Consider the following 21,067-nt stretch of genomic DNA (forward strand, 5'->3'; position numbering starts at 1 on the left):
TTTTTTATGTATGTATTTTGTCATTTGTGGATGATAGTTTCAACCACAAAGTAGAAATAAATGAGTAACACCCACCTTTGTAGACATGACAGATACTTTGTGTTTTCGCCTTTTCTGTGAAATGTATTGTGAAAATGTGTTGGCGCTGGTATCATTTGCAAAGTAAAATGGAGAAATACATGAATAACACCAACTTATGTAGACGTGAAAAAGACTTTGTGTTTTCGCTTTTCTGTGATGTGTATTTTGACATTTGTGGGTGTTTTTTAACATTTGTTGGTACTGGCATCAACCACAAGTGTAGTAAACATGCGTAGCACCCAACAATATAGAAATGAGAAAAGTGTCCGTGCTTTATTATTTATTCATTCACGTTTTCTTTAAAAAATACATAGTAAGTCTTGTTCAAGCCAGATGTCTGCTTTTCAAGAGAGCCCTGTGATTGTACAGATACATTTTGCGTATTATGATAGAATTATACAATGAAATAGAAGATAATACAACAAAATACAAAGGATTAAAAAAAATAGACATAGTCAAAACCTTACAACACACAAGCGTTTATACTCATGCGCGCATGCACATCATACACACACGCAGACACACAGACGCGCAGACGCGCACACACACACACGCATACGGACACAGATACATCTGTCTTGAATATATATCCATAATAATAGGTAATGCGTTTCATTAACATGTTACAATATACACTACTGCCAAATAGACTTACTAAAAGATTAATCTAATCTGGCTTTTGAATGTTGACAGTGATGGACACGTTTGTACAGTATTTGGTAGATTGTTGTATAAAGAGCATGCTTTGTACGAAAAGGAGCGTTTCTTATAGTCAGTTAAGTTCAGTTTCAGTTTCAGTTTATTTCATTTCGACACGGTCACTCACTTCAGCCAATGGCTGTTCTTCAGTGAGTCCGTGAAGAGGTAAAAACAGATCAAAGTAACATGATACAACATTTTATACTTAGCACACATAACATAAGAGATAAAAACAAACACAATTATCATACACTGTAAAATAAACGACGTATCAAATGATACTACAATTTATACTGAAATAATTCCATAAAATTACTTACGCATTAAAAGGAGAAAAATGTGCATATATATATATATATATATATACATACATGTGATTAATGAAAAGAAAAGAAAAGAAAAAAATAAAGTGGGACCATCCAAATATAGACTTAATACACACACACATCATAAAACTGCAAGTAATTATCTTAAAAATCCTACCTTTGTATAAAACGTTTCTATTGCTCTACATTAATTTCATTCATTATGTGTTCCCACGATTTCATAGATACTCAGTATATCTTTTTTTATCAAACCATAATCAACCTTCTTTAGATTTCGAGAAATCTTATATTTGTGTTCACCTTTGTTTTTGACACATTTTTGTACCCCATGCAGCTACAATATACAAGATAATGATCACTCAGAGACACGGGTAAAATATCAACAGTATCGATTTTAGCTGGAGTATTTGTCATGATTAAATCAATCGTTGACGAGGTGTTTTCCGTAACTCTGGTCGCCGAATTAACTAATTGCACATAACCAAAGCCTTCCGTTAACTCAAGTAACTGCTTTGTTTGCCATGGTTTATTTTCTGGCATTACGTCACAACTCATATCCCCTGGTAAAATACATTCTCGAGTTAGGTCTTCTATTCTCTGTAATACATATTCAAACAATTAAACAACCTTCAAGTTCACGTAAGGCGGTCTACACCATGAAACAATAAAATATGACTTCACCTTTACAGGCTTTATTTCAATCACTAACATTTATAAATCTTTATTCATCAAATCACTTCTCGGTGTATAATCTACATCACTTCGTTATATGCTGCCACACCTCCACCTGCTGTGTTTCTATCTTTCCGTACCAATGAATAATCGTTACATGCAATTTCGCTGTCATCAATAAGCTCATTTGAATGAGTTTCGCTCAGCGTTAATACATGAATGTTTGACTTTGACATAAATAATTGGAGTTCATCAATGTTCTTCGTGAGAGAAGCACAGTTAAGATGAGCAACTTTCAGCCCAGGACTTACTCGTAGTTTCTGTATTTGTTTTTCCAAATGTAATGACATAATATTTTTTACCCATCAAGCTTCATAATATCATGTAACTGCCCAACTGTACTGGAGTCATTACGACTGTCATTATGCCTGCGTTCTTCACTTTCAGATACATCTGCCATATCATTGCAAGCATGAAATGGTAATTCCTGGAAACAACAAAAACGACAAAACCAATCATTGTCAGTTACAAAGACGTCCTTGCTGTATGGAGTACATTTCAAATGGCACTATCTAACACAACCGGAACATAAGACTGCATTTTGGTTATTTTTAACATTTTTGTTACACGTCATACGTAGATACTTCAATGTAATTATTTATGGTTTGCCGGTATATTTACCAATGCTAGTCATGTCTTATCGCAGTCTCTCAATGTCTGCCATGTTCCTGATGGTCGCTCATCTGTCATTCATTCCTTCGGTTCTGACAAGCGCTGTGATCTTCCCGTCCTTGTTCCACACCCGTCTCACTGATGACCTGTCCTTTGCTGCGTGGACAAGCTTCCTTCGGTGTGATGTTAGATCCTCGTGTACTAAGGTGGGACTCCCTTTGAAACGGGACTTGGCATTGAAGACGGCCTGCCGAGCGTTGTATGATCCAAACTTGACTATGATCGGTTTTGATCCAGGTTTCTCTCCTTCAACTCCGCTTCTGGGTTGCGGTGTAATGCTAAGACTTCTGGAAATGCATGTAGGGTCGAGTGAAATGTTCAGGTGGTTCTTGACGACGTCCATGATGAGGTTGTCAGTGTTTTCATCGGCTGTTTCCGGTATACCGTAGAACCGGAGGCATTCCCGCCTGGAGTTACAATTACACATCAAATCGAAATTATTCTGTAATATAATCTGAACTGCATTTGCATTTTTCCCTTTCACAAAAATGGCCGTATCATCTGCATATAAGGATACTTTTGATTGATTATAATTAATATTGCACAAGTCATTTATATTCAAACAAAACAGAAGCGGTCCAAGTATTGACCCTTGCTGTACACCTGATTTAACATTGAGAAAACTGCTCAGTGCTCCATCATAAAATACACATTGAGTTCTGTCGGTCAGGTATGATGTAAACCATTTTAGCTCCATATCATGAATACCATAAAAAGGCAATTTCTGTAATAAAAAGGAATGAGATATAATATCGAAGCTTTTTTTCAGATCTAGAAAAATTGCCCCTGTGACGTAGCCAGCATCCATATTGTCTAAGATAAAGTCACTGATGTCTATTGAAGTATCAGACATGTTGCGCTAGAATGCTTAGGCCGAAAACCGGGAAGATAACAGGGAATTGTCGATTAAATATTTGTAAATTTGTTCATGAATAGCTTTCTCTAATATTTTTTTTTTCATATTAAGGGTAACAGCGAGATTGTCGAAAATTTGAAAGTTCTGATGATTGTCCGGTTTTTGGAATTGATATTATTTTAGCAACTGTAAAGTCACTGAGAAATTTTCCGGACGAAAGCGATAGATTAAAAAGGACAGACAGTGGGCCAGCTATGAGAGGTGCATCGATTTCAAGTAGTTTAGGATGCAAGTCATTTAGACCACCGGCCTTTGAACAATCTATACAAGTCAGTTCCTTTTCAACAAACTGTACACTGATATCCGTAAATATAAAAGTATTTACAGTTGGTTGCAATATATGCATATCATTAATACCAAAATTGTCATTATTATGCATATTCAAAAAAACATTATTAAACATTCTATTTAATTCATCAGCTATTTTAGCTTCATCATGACAATGTTTTCCATCAATAATGACTTTCTGATCAGGAGCTGATGAGGTTTTGCTTGGTAATATTTTTTTTCATCAGTTTCCATGTTCTATCCATATCTGTCTGTTCAAATTGTTCTATATAATACTTCCTTCGGAGTTTTTTATTCAACGTATTTGCTTTATTCCCAAAGTATATAAATCTCTCCTAATATAAAACATTTTCTCGTTTGAAAAAAAAAAATCTTTTTATCATGATTTCTTTCTCTTGCTAAATGTAAATATTCATCGTTAATCCACGAAGAGCCATTTTTTTACTTTCGAACCGTAGTGAAGGGAGCATGTTTGTTACTTACTTTAACAAAGTTCGATTTCAGCTTGCCCCACATTTCGTCAACGTCTTGCGACTCTAAAAAAGAGCAATCCCAATCAATTGCTGCCAAATCTTGTAAGAAGAGGCTCTCGTCAAAATGTCTGAAAGAGCGAAAGGTAGAGATTTGGGCGTGTACTTGGGAATCGACGCTTTCATAGTTACATACACAAGAGAGTGATCACTAATAGAATTCAAACAACCCATTGAATCGGTGGCTAAGATAAGATCTATTAAGGATGAACTGGTTGGAGTTACGCGGGTGGGAACATCGATTAGCTGGGAGAATTGTAAAGAGTTACAAAGTTCGTTGGCTTTGCTTGAAAGAGGAGTTTTTGTTAGCATGTTACAAGTACAGTCACAAACAAGAAAGATCTTAGAATAATGCAAAGAAACACGGTCTACTTGGGCTTCCAGTAACTCAAAAAAGTATTATTAGTGCAGCTGGGTTTCCTGTATACAATTCCAAGTAAAACTGATGGCGAGTTTGGAAACTGAATCTCGACCCACATTTATTCAAATCTTTGGTTTCTATGTTGTATTTTCTCACATTATATGATACATTATCTTTAATATAACATGCTACACCACCTCAGTGTTGGTCTCTGTCTTTTCTTTCATATTTATAGCCTTCAATGGATAACATACTAGAACCAATCTCATCATTAAACCATGTTTCTGAAAGTGAAAGAATATCATGCTGATTGTTCCTTTAGAATAGATAATTCATGAGTTTTGTTTCGAAGACTTCTTATGTTTAGATGTGCTATTTTCATTCCTTTACAAGATGGAAAATGTAAATTTTGTTAAATAACGTCGGGTTTTTCCGCAGATTCAATTTTGGCATTAACTTGATCGGACGTATTGTAGAATGGTAACACTTTCAGAATACATTTTGGACACTTTCAATGTAGTTTTTTTTTTTTAGTTTCCCGCGTTCGGATCGGTACAGGCAGCCATATCACCTTTACGCTACACCGTCCTGCTACCCGCCAATGCTTCCCCGCACCCGCTCGTGCAACGCATACATCGTGGTTACCACCTACCTACATACACACGGATACACACGTATTGACTATTGTGTGATGAGCCAGTTAGTTAGCTAACGCCAGTGCCCTTCCAGCGTGGACATTTTATCTACTTGTGGTTGTTCGTGGAATTTTTAGCCGTTATTCTTCGGCGAAATATAGCGCTATTTTTATTGTGTCTGAATAATAAAATTTAGATAGTTTGAAAGTGATTTGACTTGTGCGCATTTCAATGATTTTTTAAGAATTTCAAGGCCGTGTTTTGATACCAGAATAGAACGAAGTATCATTTTTCAACTACGAAGTCGCCATTTTGTACCGCCATTTTGAATCGCCATCTTGAATCGCCATTTTGTGCCGCCATCTTGCTTCAACTTTGATTTTAATTAGCTGGAATTTTGAACTAAATATGGGTCTGTTAAGAATATCATCATATTGCTCAACACTCCTCACTACCATTGTCCTGCTCTGGTGGATCCTCATCGCACCTAGACCTGGACCTAACCTTGCAAACATCGACAGCCCAAAATATTTTGGTCATCGTCAGCATCACTGGTCGTCAACCTTGACTGCATATACAGCAACTGACCAAGGCTCCTTGGTGAGTCCGTTCCATGCTTCTTTATTTGTTAGTTCTACCTACAAATCAAACAGATTTATTACAAACTCGGTGACAATACAAAACTTCAGTCTCAAGACTCAATTGTGCCTTCTTGTTTTACTGTGTGGGGACATTGCAGTAAACCCCGGTCCATATGTGCCAAAATACCCATGTGGCATCTGCTCCAAAGCAGCTAAATGGGGCCAACAAGCCATTCAATGTGACAATTGTCAAATTTGGTATCATCGTGAATGCTTAGCATTAAACGAAGATATTTATAATATTCTGGCCCAACATGACTCATATTCCTGGATCTGTTGTCAATGTGGCCTGCCTAGCTTAGACCAATATAGTTTTGGAAGTTCTAATGCTGCTCTGGAACTCTCAAATAGTTTTGAAATACTACATGATTTAAACTCAAGCACAGGAAGTATTTCATCATCAGATGTACCTAGTTCAGCAGAACCGGAAGACAATCTGAACACAAGTAGGCCTACAAACAGTGGATTTTCATCTCCCACTGGATCCAGACCCAGCTCTAGTGCTCTAAATGGCAGTGGAATTGGATCACCTAAGTTTAGCTTTAGCCCAAGGGCAAAGGAATCTTCCAGACTAAAGCATAAGTTATTGAAAATTATAAATGTCAACTGTCAAAGTATTTGTTCAAAAGCAGCCAGTTTCCTCCTGCTCCTTGAAACTGAAGATCCGGATATCGTTGTGGGAACTGAATCTTGGCTACACAGTGGTATAGCATCCGGGGAAATTTTTCCGTCTCAGTATCAAGTTTTTCGGCGAGATAGAACTACTGATGCTCACGGAGGAGTATTCCTAGCTATTAAAAATACTTTAATTGCCTCGGAGGAAAAGAATTTAGAAACTGGAACTGAATCAGTCTGGGCAAGCATACACGTCAAAGGTATTAGCCCCGTGTTTATTGGTGCATTTTACAGACCTCAGTCAACTAAGGAAGATTATATCAGGCAACTTGATATCGCATTAAACAAAATCCCAAGACAAGCATCCATCTGGCTACTAGGGGATTTTAATTTACCTCACGTTGACTGGGAAAACTCTGCATTTGTCAGTGGAGGATCTTATCCAGCTCCCAGCAAAGCCATGATTGAAATAACACAGGATCACAACCTACACCAGAAGGTTCTTACACCAACTAGAGAAAAGAACATATTAGACTTGTGCTTCACAAACAGTCCGTCTTTTGTGAAAAATGTCACAGTTACTGGAGGTATCAGTGATCATGATGTGGTAATCATCGAAGCAGATATCAAACCAAAATTTGTGAGACCACCAAGACGAAAAATCTTCCTTTACAAAAAGGCCAAGTACGATGACATCTCCAAGGATATTACAGCTTTTGATGAGCTCCTCACTCCTGATTACATAGCAAGTCATGATGTCAATGAAATCTGGTTAGGTTTCAAGAACATCGTTATTTCTTCAATGAATAAGTACATCCCTTCTAAGGAAAGTTCGTCGAGACGTAACCTCCCCTGGATAAATCACAGCATTAAGAAGGATATACGAAAGAAAAAGCGATTGTACAAAAGGGCTAAAAAACTGAAAACATCTGAAAGCTGGGAAAAATTCAAAACCCACCGACGTAAGACTGATAGATATATATTCGTAAAGCCTACAGGAGTTATATTAGGGACACCATAGGAGGGAGTTTAAAGGAAAACAACACAAAACCATTCTGGAATTTCATCAAAACCACAAAACAAGAGGTTTTTGGTGTATCTACTCTAAAGAGAAGTGACGGGAGTCTTGCAACCTTACCAATGGACAAGGCCAACACCCTTAATGACCAGTTTTGTTCTGTATTCACTACAGAAGATCAATCTGAGATGCCAAGATGTAATTATGAGGACATACCTGATATTACTGAAATTAATGTCACAGTTTCCGGTGTATTAAAACTCCTTAACAATGTCAAGCCAAATAAAGCAACAGGACCTGATGAAATCCCAGGCAGAATTCTGCGGGAATGTTCAGAGAGCTTGGCTCCAGTCTTAACCAAGATTTTCAACAAATCCTTGTCTACTGGTTCACTTCCAGACGACTGGCTGAATGCAAATGTATCTCCCCTTTTCAAGAAAGGTGATAGATCGAATCCTGCAAATTATCGTCCGATCTCCCTCACTTCAATTACATGTAAATTATTAGAGCATATTATCTATCATCATATAATATGCCACCTTGAACAACATAATGTTTTATTCGATAAACAACACGGGTTTAGGAAAGGGCTTTCCTGTGAAACACAACTTACTGGTCTTATTAACGATCTTGCAACAACTCTGGACTCAAAGGGGCAAGTGGATATGATCATCATGGATTTCAGTAAAGCGTTCGACACTGTTCCACATGAACGCTTACTACTTAAACTTTCCAGTGTGGGCATTAGAAACAACATTTTAACCTGGATTAGAAATTTTTTTAACACAACGGCATCAGAAAGTAGTGCTGGATGGCAAGTCATCCGCAGAGGCCAAAGTGTTATCAGGAGTTCCTCAAGGCACAGTTTTAGGGCCACTCCTTTTCCTTGTTTATATTAACGACCTACCCAGAGGAATTAAGTCAGACATACGACTTTTTGCTGACGACTGTATTATCTATAAGGAGATCAAGTCACCTGAAGACCAATGTAGACTCCAACAGGATCTAAATGATGTCATTGCCTGGGAAAAGAAATGGGAAATGAATTTCAACAAATCCAAATGTTACTCTATGAGTATTACACATAAACGCAAACCTCCCAAGTTCACATACAAGATGAACGATATGCCCCTTGCTGAAGTGGAACACTACTCATATCTGGGAGTCGAGATATCTAAAGATCTTACCTGGTCGCGTCATATACACAAAATATGCAACAAGGCAAACAGCATGCTGGGGCTCTTGAGAAGAAACATTCACTGCTGTCCTCCTGAAGTTAAGTCAATTGCTTATAAATCACTGGTACGCCCAAGATTGGAATACTGCCATGCCATATGGGATCCTTACCACAAGGTACACATATCATCAATTGAAAAAATCCAAAATAGAGCTGCACGATTTGTAACCAGCAATTACAACAGAGAGACCAGCTCGTCTTCCCTGGTCCAAAGACTTGGATGGGAGACCCTTGAAGACCGTCGTATTAGAGCCAGACTTACAACCATCTACAAAGAAACCCATGGACTGATCCCAAACAATGTAGAGAAATTCACCCACAAAGGAAACTATCATACTCGTCGACTTCATGGAGAATTTTCCTATGAGAGGCCTAAATTCAGCAAGGATTGTCTTAAGTATTCCCTCTACACTCGCACGATTCCAGAGTGGAATCTACTACCAGATAGTGTGAAAACGGCCCACAACCTTGACAAGTTTAAAGCAGATCTATTAAATATAGATGTGTTTAGCATAACCCAAAAAGCTCATTTCAAGATTTAATTGTTGCTGCTGCAAATGACCTCGACCACTGTACCGTGATAGCCCACCAGGGCGTTGTGTGCAGTATACAACCAGAACCAGAACCAGAACCAGAAATTTTTCAGATGAGATATACTTATCAGATGTCACACCCGCACAGGAAATGTGAACCCATTCATTACACTCTGTACTACACAACAACGCCTTTTGGTTTGATTTGACAGGTTGCAGACAACATACGCGTGGATTCTTAAATACCATTACAAATTAACAACAAAGTCGTGGTAAATAGGCAAAATGCTAAAAACGAAATCAAAATAGAAAGACGATATGGCAAGACATATCTCAAGTTCTTACAGCCGGGAATTGAGTCTTTCGAGATAACGGTCTTTGGTGATGGTGAATCGTTCGCCTCTGGGTGATTTCACTATGATTTTACCGTCTTGCGCCCATAGTTTACAATGTTTCGTTGTCTGGTCTCGCTTGATTTTCTAGAAAAAGAGTTTCGATTGTCGTTTCGTCAAGTTCTCGTTGATAAAGACGGTTTTGTGCTTCGAAGATTGTTTCCTGAGGTTGAATCGCACTTGGTAGACCTTTTCTCTCACGCGATAGTTTGCGAATTTGATGATGACGTTCCTTGGCTGCGATTTCCTTCCCTTGTTCGAGGTCGAGGTGGCAGCAGACGACGACTGTTCGAGGAGGGGTCCTAATCGATGAGAACGGTCGATGTCATCGTCACGTATTTCGATTCCGAGGTCTTCCTGGCATATCGTTTTGATGATGGAGTCGGTGTTTTCGTCCGCCTTCTCCTGTATTCCAGCGAAGATGAGCAGTTTCTCTTGGCACATTGTTCGGCCTCATTCATGGCGGTTTCCAGATCACGCACGGCCGCTTCCAGGGACGCCATTTTCTTTTTTCATCGCGGCTTTCAATGTCGAATAGCATAGATCGTTGAACTTCCTTACATATGGCAGACTGGACCTCATTTAGCAGCTTGTGTTTTAGAGCGTTGACGAGCTTTGTGATAAAATCCGAGTTAGATAGCAGGTTTTCCACTGCAGCTTGAATAGTTTCAGTCAGCTCGACATCATTAGCTCCGTTTATAGCAGGATCACCATGCTGTTTCTTCGCTGCAGTACACGGGTACGCCGGCTTTGTTGGTAGTAGTGGCCCGTTTCGGTCGGCCGTTTGCAGGCACTTTGTAAGGTAGATTGCTGGTCTATTGTGTAAAGTATATGTTTCGCGGAGCGGTACTTCACACACGTCTATAAATTACGGCGTTCCGTTTCTGTGATATTATTTATTTTGACGTTTGTGAGCATTTCACATTATTTGTAGGCACATATGTCTTAAACGCCACATAACACCAATAAGGTAGAAATGAAACAAAGATTTCGTGCAGTTTTTTCTCTGTAAAATGCGTGAATTTTGATATATCACTTTGTGGGCGTTTTTACATGTATGGGTCGACGCCGGTAGAAGTACGTGCTCAGCGCCACGTATCTAGTTATGAAAAAAACGTCGTGCTTTATTTTCATTTTTTTTTTTCTTTGACATGATATATATTTCATTATTTTGTTGGCGTATGTCCGTTTTTAAATGCTGGTATTAACCCTGTGATGTGGAAGAACTCACATCTCAAATGAAGAAGATGGTTGATGAAGAGAATAGCGAACTGAATTACAAGCAGAAGGCGTGCGTGCAAGTCAATGCTTCTTGATGAAATGTGTTCAACGAGGATACATGTTTGAATTGCAAGTGTTCTTTAGTGTGCTATCAGCATGTCAATATGAACTCGGTTCTGCCAATTTCAGCAACTATGTTAAAAAGACTGTCCTTTTAAATAGAGTGAAAATTGTCATGAATAGATTCACCTGTTTTGTCAGTTTTATTCTCGTCTTTAGTCTTCTGTGTTCTCCCTCTCTCTCTCTCTCTCTCTCTCTCTCTCTCTCTTGCCCCATTTCTTTTTCTTCTTTTTTTCTGTTACAGTTACATTACTCATGTATGTCTTCTTGTGTGTATGATTTCTTGGTTAACTGTTTCTGGGCCATAGACAGTTTTGTCAGTTTATTGGTAGATTTGTGTTTTTTTCTCTCTTTTTGATAATGTTGATCAAAATTATGGTTTGCAAAAGGCTATGCAAGTAGAATTTGTGTGTGTAAATCTGTGGATTTCTGGTGTCAGATTGTTTTACATTGTTTGTTATTCGATTGATTTGTGGGGGGGGGGGTTCTTTTTGTATAAAAAAAGAAAGATGTTTTTACTACATGGTTAGATGCCCGTGAAGTACATGTTATATCTTCATTTCTTTTCTTGCCATTGTTTTCATATACAACTACTCAAATTGCTCAATCATGTGCGTCAGTGAATTATTGTTAACAGAGAGGTATTGAAAGTCCATGACAGCCCTGATTGTTGGTCTAAGAAAAAATATAATCAAACAAGCAAAAGGAGGTTCTTGTTGTTCCAAGCTACATAAGAAAGTGATTTCTGGAAATCACAAGGAGTAGAAATGAATGCTATAAGTTTGTATTATGTTGATTGATTACTAGTAAGTATCATTATTATTTGTGTGTGTGTGTGTGGATGGGGATCTCACTTCACAATTATGAATAGAGAAAAAATTGTACATGACATGAATGTGGATTGTATTTCAACAAAATGTCTCTACTCCCAATCTTTGATTGACATAGATTTTTTCAATGTTTTCTTTTTATCATTTTTGAAAACAAAAACAAAATATGTGAGTTAAATATTCAGGCTATCTGATTCCATGATTGATACATTTGAATGTGTGCACTTGACAAATTTACACATCATTTCATTTAACTCCTGCTTGCATCATGATCAAGTGTATACAGTGACTTGAATAAGCAGAAACAAAAAAGATTGGCAAGCACAATCAATGAGAGTAGAATGTAGTCATTCAATTTAGTTTTGTGATTTGGTTTTTTTTTTTTGTTATTTAGTCAGTGTAGTCACACAGTCAATATAATTGGTAATCTTTTGCTCCAAGTAAGTTTAATACCAAGGCACGGGATACTCTTAAACATCATCTCATGTGTGATGAACAATAGTGCGAGGTATACTCAAGAATACAATCATGTCAACAACAACAACAACAACAAAAAAGATTACTATGGTACCTTCCACAACGATTTACATTGAAAGTGGTGAATCAATCCAAACATTCAGGGTATGGAACTATAGCTCATTGCCCACATCTTGCGGAAAATCCCATTCAATTTGTCTCAGTGGTCAAAGAGAAATGAGGATTTTTGCAGAGTATGTCAGGAATCCTTTCCCTCCTAGTTCTGTCTATTGTGTTTACACATTAATATGCATTTCCAAGAGCATCCAAGTGCTAAACTTGGAAGAATCAGACTCATGACATGCTTTACAACAACCCACATTTCCTTGTGACCGTTTAGCCAAATTGAATGGGGTTTTCTGCAGAATAGAGCTAAGATGTTATATTTTAAGACCCTGAAGTAGCATTAAGACGGTTTAATCATATTGGGTGTTATCAATGCAAAATATCTGATTGTGATTTTTTTTACATACTGTATTCTTTCACATTGTAATAGGAGGAAATTTAAAAAAAAAAAAGTAGATTCCTGTTTGAACACCCTCCAAAGCTGCCATCAAGTCTTAAATTTTGCAGATTGTTTCTGCTCAAGTCAGATGGGAAGGGGGGGGGGGGGTCAAAGTGAATACACCTGCTGATGACATTGTATTTTGATGATTGGAGTAGTGACACGTATGTCTCTGTATTTCCGTTTTTCTGTTTTAGTGCTGAGAGCAATAATAAATAGAGTATCAAACGAGATCAGTGTTCGTAATATTGTGTTTTGTGCCTTATCAGAGTGACATAATGTATGTCGTGTGTGCACTCATTCGAACCAGAAATATATATAAAGTAATGCAGGTTTGGAGATGTGTGTGATTGGCAGTTAACACAAAAATTGTTAAAGCCATGTTTACAATGATCTTCGTCAATCTTTTATACCAATGAAAAGATGTGTGTCTGTCTGTGTGTTAATGTCGCCGATAGTTATGGCAATTATTCTTTATGAAATGAGTGTTGATTGGTGTCAATGCATGGTACATGTACTCCGTCAGAGATTTATAAATCATCATATGTGTTACATAAATGCATAAATGCATAAAAATGCAGAATTATTAATATGTTTAAAGTCGGAGCAATAGTATAGCGAGGCTACTTCATGAACTTTTCAAGGAAAAGTAAACTTGAAAGCAGAAGAATATTATTTCATTAGTGCCGTGTCCGCCTTGTACTACTTCACAATGTCGGAATTTCGGAGCTTGGGTATTTTATTTGTTCATCGTGCCCCTGTCGGTAACCAGGAATAGCCTGGTAATAGTGTCGTTGCCCGGAAAGCAGTAGATGACAGGTTCGAGCCCCGTGGTTCCTTTATTCCGTTGCGATCTTACAAGTTTCGTTTGTAGAGGGAGACAAAATGAAGAAAATTCACACCTCAAAAATAAACTATGTTCGTCATTTCTGCTGAGAGGCTTTCATGAACTTTGATCAGACTTACATGACATACTTTCCAAAATGTCCCACTATTTCACAAATCTGAGTAGAGGAAGACTGTATTAGGAATATTGCAATTGTATCAAATACTTTCTTATCTCGATTTTTTATTGAAGTAGCTGAAAGCTGAGGTCTGTGGAGCAGAATTGCACCAGGGGGTTATCTAGCGGCCCGAAAAATTGTCGCTAGTGGTATAGCGTTTCAACTGCCGTGCCTGCGATTTTGCAAATTGTGAAGAAGTGAGTATAAATCAATTTTTCAACTCGATGAAGTGATTATCTTGTAACTGAATCAGCTCGACGGGCGTGATGCGATCATTGTAAGCACATTGATGAAGGGGTGATATACGGTTTCAAATTTACATGCAGATCTGTAATTGAACCACTAAGATTTTTTTTTTTGTTACGACATTAGGGGAAATTTATGGCATTTTGGAAATTGTCATGGTTGCTGAATGAATCTGTTTAACATAACATGGTGTTAATGTGGCTTCTCGGTGCTTATATTGTAGTCTATTTCATGATGATTATTTGACAAAACAATATCAATTATGAATCAATACATTGATCGTTAATTATGTATGACAATGAAGTGGTAAAAAAATATTATTAATTTGAAAAGTAGGGACCTTTAGTTTTAGTACACCGGCACTTGTAATCGTGACTCTAAAATGAAGTACGAAGAGACAAAACAAGGTAAGGTTACAATATACACTGTACAATATTGTTGTAATGTAAGATCTACAACCAGAATGAAGAGCGAAAAGGACTTCTATGTCTTTTTTTTCGAACAACTGCACAACAGAGGGAAAACGTTAGTGTTTAGCGCTGCAAGAGCGTTCAGACTACTCGTCTCTTTCGTGATACAACGGCATCGTCCTTTCAAGCGGGGATAGATAACGCCGAACCTACTCTGAACCCACTTTTGATGAAGGAATAAGGTTTGGACACGGACTTCGCAGTGGAAGTGGTGGAAAACAACAAACAAAGTACAACAGTGTATGTGGACGGAAGAAAGTAGCTGGTATAACAAATGTTTACATTAATTTTGATATACTTGAGAACAAGAATCGATCTTGTGATAAGATTATAACTGTACAGGTTATGTGGTTGTTTTTATTGAACTTTTGCGGTTTTTTTTTTCATCATGTCACGTGAAAAGGTATGTCTTCTGAAGTTGAAGTATACATTGTATGTATATACATATATAAGCTGACGAATATCCCTTAACTTGCATGTTGAGCTTATCTTTTTTTTTTCATTTGTAACGTCGTATGGCCTAAACGTATTTACATTTGTTATTATACCTGGAGAAAACACACCCAAAAACGCCATACCAAACTAAATCTAGACCAGGGCGCTTAGAGTGAATACCTCTCATTGCGATTATCGCTAATATTGAATCAATATAAACAACTTGTCCAAAAGCACCGCATATACACAAGGTAGCATGATCATGTTTCATCATATTGTACCTGGAGAAAACATACAGAAATCAAACTAAACAAAACAAAGCAAAACTTGACCAGACGAGGGCATTAACCTCACGGGCTTTCGTGTCTGAATGCCCTCATAATCGCCATACAGTCAGTTGTATAGGTCGCATGACTACTAATATGAATACTTTGGCTACGGTCACAACTCAGAGCGGCGACCGACCGATTTGTAGCCTGCTCGGTCGCTGCTGAAATTTTGGCACCGCTCAGTAGTTTTTGGAGATGCTGAGCAGGCTATAAAACCCCAGCGATGGCCGAGCAGTGCCCTGTCGATTTCCCGTCGGTCACCGATCGATTTTTAGTACAATTTTTGGCGAAATATGGGGATCTGCAACACGCAGAGTCCGAGCAGTCACCGAGCGATGCCCCATCGGCAACTGGACGATCTCCCACCGGCCACCGGCCGATTTTTACGAAATCGCTCAGCGACCGACGGGTGATCGATAGGTCATCTACCGGTGACGGCCACCCGCCGGTCTCAGCCGGAAATTTCTTACGAACTACCTGTGTTTATTAATGTACCTGTAATGTAATTTGTGATGTGTTAAGTACTTAATCAATTAAGATAAAACTCGAGGCAAAAGATCTAAGAGTTAGATTATCAACTAACAAACCTCAGCTATGTGTTACCTCAGATAACTAGAAATTAGGAAATAAAACAAAAGGGAGGAACACCCAAGATGGAACACAGATTAGAACAGATTAGATTTTTCCAAAATATCTTTTTTGCTTCGATATTTAACAGTATTTTTCTATTCCTATTTAATTTCATATTTGAATTTTCCCCATCTCTTGTCATGCATTTCTTCTTCAATCAATAGGTCTTTAATGAACGATAAGGTGAACAAACCATATTATACTACGTCAACATATCAACACTAACTTTTAGCTTTCATCTCTTTTGTCCCAAAGTGGTTGCCTCTGACTTCCATGTCCCTCATGTTGGTTGCCGAGACGTCGAGATGCTGAGATGTTGGTGGGGTTTCCTTGCCTCTTATCCCTCCCCCTGCTTCTTCAAAATTAGGCTAGATTATCTTCTCCATCTAGTCCCTGGTTTCCTTCAGTGCTTCTGTCATTTTAATCCTAACATTTTTAGTCCTAAATCGCTCAACGGCGACCGCTCGATCTATTCTCTTGGTTTTCTTCTGTGCTGATGTCATTTTTGTCTCTATTATTTTTGTTCCCTAAATCGCTCGGCAGCGACCGCTCGATTAGGTCAGTGCCTGGGCGGTTCCCGCTCGGACACCGAGCGCATTTTGGGCAGCGAATTTAACTCCGCGTTAAAACTTCAGCGGCGACCGACCGATGCCCTAAAGATCAGTGGCGCCTGGTCGGTCACTGGTCGGTCACCGGTCGTTGTTCGACCGGTTTTGGCTAAAAACTCGCCGACCGGTCGCCGAGCAGGCTGATTTTAGGGGTTGTGACCGTAGCCTAAACTTATCTGAAAGCGCCATGTACACATGGCACATGTACCATAGAAGATCGATAAAAGGAGGGCGGGTTAAGATAATTATCATGATGATAATATCCAGGATGCAAAACCACTTGATAACCTAGATGGACGAAAGCGAACAAACAAGTCCTTAATCAAACTCGAAAAGACATTACTATTAAAGAATTTATTTTTAACATAACCGTGTTAAGTATGAGATTGGTAGAGTCGAGGAGTACCAGTATGTAATATGAGGCATTAAAGCGTCTCGTAAATAAAGACATCAAAAACAAGAAAAAAATAGATCACTGTTGCATCCTGCTTGTCTCGGTTCAAGAGAGAATATCTGACGCCAACGCACTGAAAATGTGTTAGAAAGTTCTCGATGTTAGTCTGAGAAGCCGGACACGAGTAAAACACAGCTTGTTCAAGTGCAACCAGGTCTTTCCCTTTAGACACCCTGGAAATAAAGTTGAGAGAGTGACCAATAAACAAGAATGGAAAAACGGGAATAAAAAGAATACAAAGTGGAAACAAGCAAGGGATAGAAAGAAAAAAATATAACAAAGGAAACAGCGACATAAAACTAGACTAAAGGTTACATATGGGACAGTAGCAGATGTCTTTGAAAATCAATGGTATACGGATGTCTCCCATGCAATAGCAATTCAAGCCGCGGCTTTAGAAATCAATAAAACAACATGTTGGTGTGTGCGCGCGCGCGCGTGTGTGTGTGTGTGTAAGTGTGTTTTTGCTTCTTGCAATAGCATTTTTCATACCCCAAGGTCTGCTGCCACTTGGTCCCTGGGCCTGATTTGTGCTTATACCCTTATAGCATATGCAGTTCAATCCATTGCCAGTAGGGATCGAGACTTTTGTCTGTGACCTACACCATTTTCTGTGCTGGGACTTGATTGGCAGAAAGCATACAAAGGCAAGTGCGTACTTACCACTAAATAAGTTCTTTGCACATATTATTTTATGTCCGACGTAGAAAAGTGCTCTCATTGAAGTGTTATGGATCTTTCATTCATTAATTCTTAAATTTTTCACTTGTTTTGTTTTTCTTTCCATCCCCTGAAAAATAGAACAAGTTTTTTTTTAAATAGATATACGCGAATGGAATCTTTTATACTTTATTTTCTATTTATATGGTACTCCTGCCCGAGGTTTTTATTAATTCTGATTTGATCTTCGGAATGCTCTGAATTGGTGTTGGAAATCTCTCCCCTACTTAAGTTCTTTTCCTTTTTCTCTCGCTCTGTCGCTCTCTCCTCTTTCTATCTCTCTGTCGGTATGTGTGTATGCATGCTAGAGGGAGAGGGAGAAGAGAGGGGGAAGAAGTAAAACATGCTGTTCTTCACTACTCAGTGCTACGAGAGTTTGTTGGACATTCATGAGTCAGGGCTAGGTATGACAGTATTACATAATTTTTTTGAATAAAAATATTTATGCAGCAGGCACGGTGTTATGTCCGCAAATAACTGTCATCAAGTTACAGCTCTCCAATTTGGTTGTGCACAAAATATTTTGAATCTTGATTTTTTTTTTTATTGGTTATTTTCATTTCATGTCCTTTCTATGTATTTATAACCGCTTAGATGATCATAACTGCAGTCTCTAGGAAAGCATGAAATGATTGATATGGTGCATGCAGATATTTTTGTTTTGATTTTACGCTATAAAGAAAATTCAGTAAAGATTTTAATGGGTGTAGGTCGACGAGGGACTCGTAAGACCGTGACGTCATCACAATTCTTGGTCCCCTTTGCGTGTTTGGTGTCTTTTGATATCGCTGTTTTGTGATAGTTTGTGAAATTTGAAAATTCCATATCTGTCTCACTTTGTTGTTTGTATTTGTAACTCTCCTCGATTTTAATGGTATATAGCATTATGTTTGACTATTTTGTTTGATAAAGTCGAGACAAATTCTTCGCGAAGAAAACTGTACCGAAAGAATATCTGATGATCATTGGATATCAAGCTAATGCGCTGTAAGTAGAAAGAATGTGATATCATCATGGACATAGCAAATAAATGAAAGAGAATGTACATTTAATATTGGCCACATAAATGTGGAAAGGCGCTATGCAAATCATTGTAAATCTATCATTATTATCAGTTTATTGAGAGGTGATTGCGAGGATTAATGCTTTAACCCGTTCCTTACTGGAACCTGGTGACGTACGTAATATTATGTCAATGGTGATTTAAGAACTCAGTATGGAAAGGGTTAATTGCCTGTAGGACGCTGTCATTGAGGGTTTTTTTTAGCAACCAGCACTCGGATAAGCAAGGGCTATTTGAACACTCACACATAAAGAAAAAAATGCTCCTCACATAATGTAATGTAAATAATGTAAATAGAGCAGCAGAGCATGGACTCGTGTTACAAGTCAGGAGATAGTTACTGAAATGTATTGCTCTAACAATGATTGTCACATTGGAAACTACATGTTGAAACTACAAGTTGATAGCGTAAAAAGTAAAGCGTTACATAATTTGTATGCTTCCAGAAGGCAAGGCCATATGTTGAATAAGACACCTCATTAACCCTGTATAATACAATGATTCGTCCTCACTTTGAGTACTGTAACAAAATCTGGATGAAATCAAATTCTGGTAACATAAAAGACTTCAAGTACTTCAGAACAGAGCCTTGCGAACTGTTCTGAAAGTGGATTAACGTCACAATAGACGAGATTTGTATGGGAGGCTGCATATTGACTGCCTCAGTGCCAAAGTGAAATAAAGACCTCGGTGTTTTCATTTACAAAGTAACCTCCTACCTGATTTTCTGACTTATCAAATTAATATAAAAGTATCTCAATCAATTGCAATCTCAGGAACTCGGTATTTAAAAATTGTTATCAAAGCCAAAAACCAATTGCTGTAAACGTAGCACTATTAATACAGCAGATAAATTATTCAACCAATTATCAGAAGCCACGAGAACATTTACGAGGTAAGCACAATTTTTGAATGATATCGATTCTGTTTTTTACTTGATTTATGAGTTGTTTTTTTTCTCTTTTTGAGTTGTATTTTTCTTTCTCTTCTTTCCAAGATTTTTCTTTCGCGATTTACTGTTTTTGTATTTGATTCTGCCAAAGAGTCTTTTGTATATAATGATATGTACTTTTTTATTTGTTCTCTCATCTTTTTGTTTCGTTGTAGTGATTATTATCTATGTATTATCTCATATGTTGATTGTACCACTACATGGTTTTTTGTTCTTTGTATCATACTGACTTGCTGAAAAACAGCCTAAAGGCTGAGTGCAAGTATTTTAGCCCATGTTTAAATGAAACAAACAACAGCAACAACGACATCATCATGTTGTAAAGGTATATACAAGAGAGCGTGTAAGCAGGTAACTTTATAATAGATATGTATTGATAAAGAGATTAACAGCAAACATACGCGAGGAACACTATTATAAATATATCTGGGAATGTGCGATAAAACTTCCAGATATGTCGTTTCAATCTTTCCTCTTCTAAGTGTCGTCTTGCATGCCATGTTTTGTAGTCTTCTTGGTATATGGCGGAGGCATATCAATCGCCATAGCGCTATTTTGAGCTCTCTGTGTTTTTAAAGATGTGCATAATATTTCTCTATTCGTGTATGTTTTTATTAGTATAATTTTCTATCATACGTGTATATGGTCAATAATTTGTAACTTTACGGAAGTTTCAGTGCATTTGAAACGCAAGAACGAAGTGCGCGAGATTTTCTTTTTTGTTTTAAATATCACCTGTATGCTTGTTTTGTTGTTTCTTGATATTCTGTTGGTGATTACTTTGTATTTTGATTTTATTTAAGTTTTCGTACACTTTTAGGCCTTAGATCTCGTGCATAATTATATTCTTGTTAGTTAATTTGCAGTTTATAATTCATTGTATCATTTTAGAAGTTGACATAATCATTATTTGTGAAGTTTGTATGTGCAATTCATTCCCTGGGTTACGATGTAAATCATCCTTCATTTTAATCGCATTGTTCGGAGAGTGGTTGTTCATGCTGTGAATGCGTGGCGTTTCATTAATTCCACACACATTTATTTATTTTTTCTTTCAGTTCGTCGTTGGATATCTGGCATCCACTTGACAAATTGCCAGCCGCAATGAAGAGACTTTTGATATCGTTTCTTCTCCTTCTTTCCGTTCTCATCTTGACCAGCGCTTTGCGCATAAGACGTGAGTTTATATGTGCCGGAAGTTGTTAGTGCTATACTGTATACCGGACAAAAACAATCAGCACATTGTACTACGCAGGTGTCATGCATATTATATACAACAATCACACCC

At 37.8% G+C, this 21,067-nt stretch overlaps 1 protein-coding gene across 1 annotated transcript in view; it reads left to right on the plus strand.

The window, feature by feature from the left end:
* The first annotated feature begins 20,883 nt into the window (after positions 1 to 20,883).
* LOC139731766 (uncharacterized) overlaps positions 20,884 to 21,067 on the plus strand; it is a 32,145-nt gene continuing 31,961 nt past the window's right edge. The window contains exon 1 of the mRNA XM_071642645.1: positions 20,884 to 20,956. Within this exon, the coding sequence (XP_071498746.1) occupies positions 20,884 to 20,956 (73 nt within the window). The remainder of the gene's footprint in view (positions 20,957 to 21,067) is intronic.

This window comes from Diadema antillarum, unplaced genomic scaffold (assembly GCF_040938485.1).
Source record: "Diadema antillarum isolate AM-2024a unplaced genomic scaffold, OU_Dant_1.0 seq00000384_RagTag, whole genome shotgun sequence".
NCBI classification, from domain to species: domain Eukaryota; kingdom Metazoa; phylum Echinodermata; class Echinoidea; order Diadematoida; family Diadematidae; genus Diadema; species Diadema antillarum.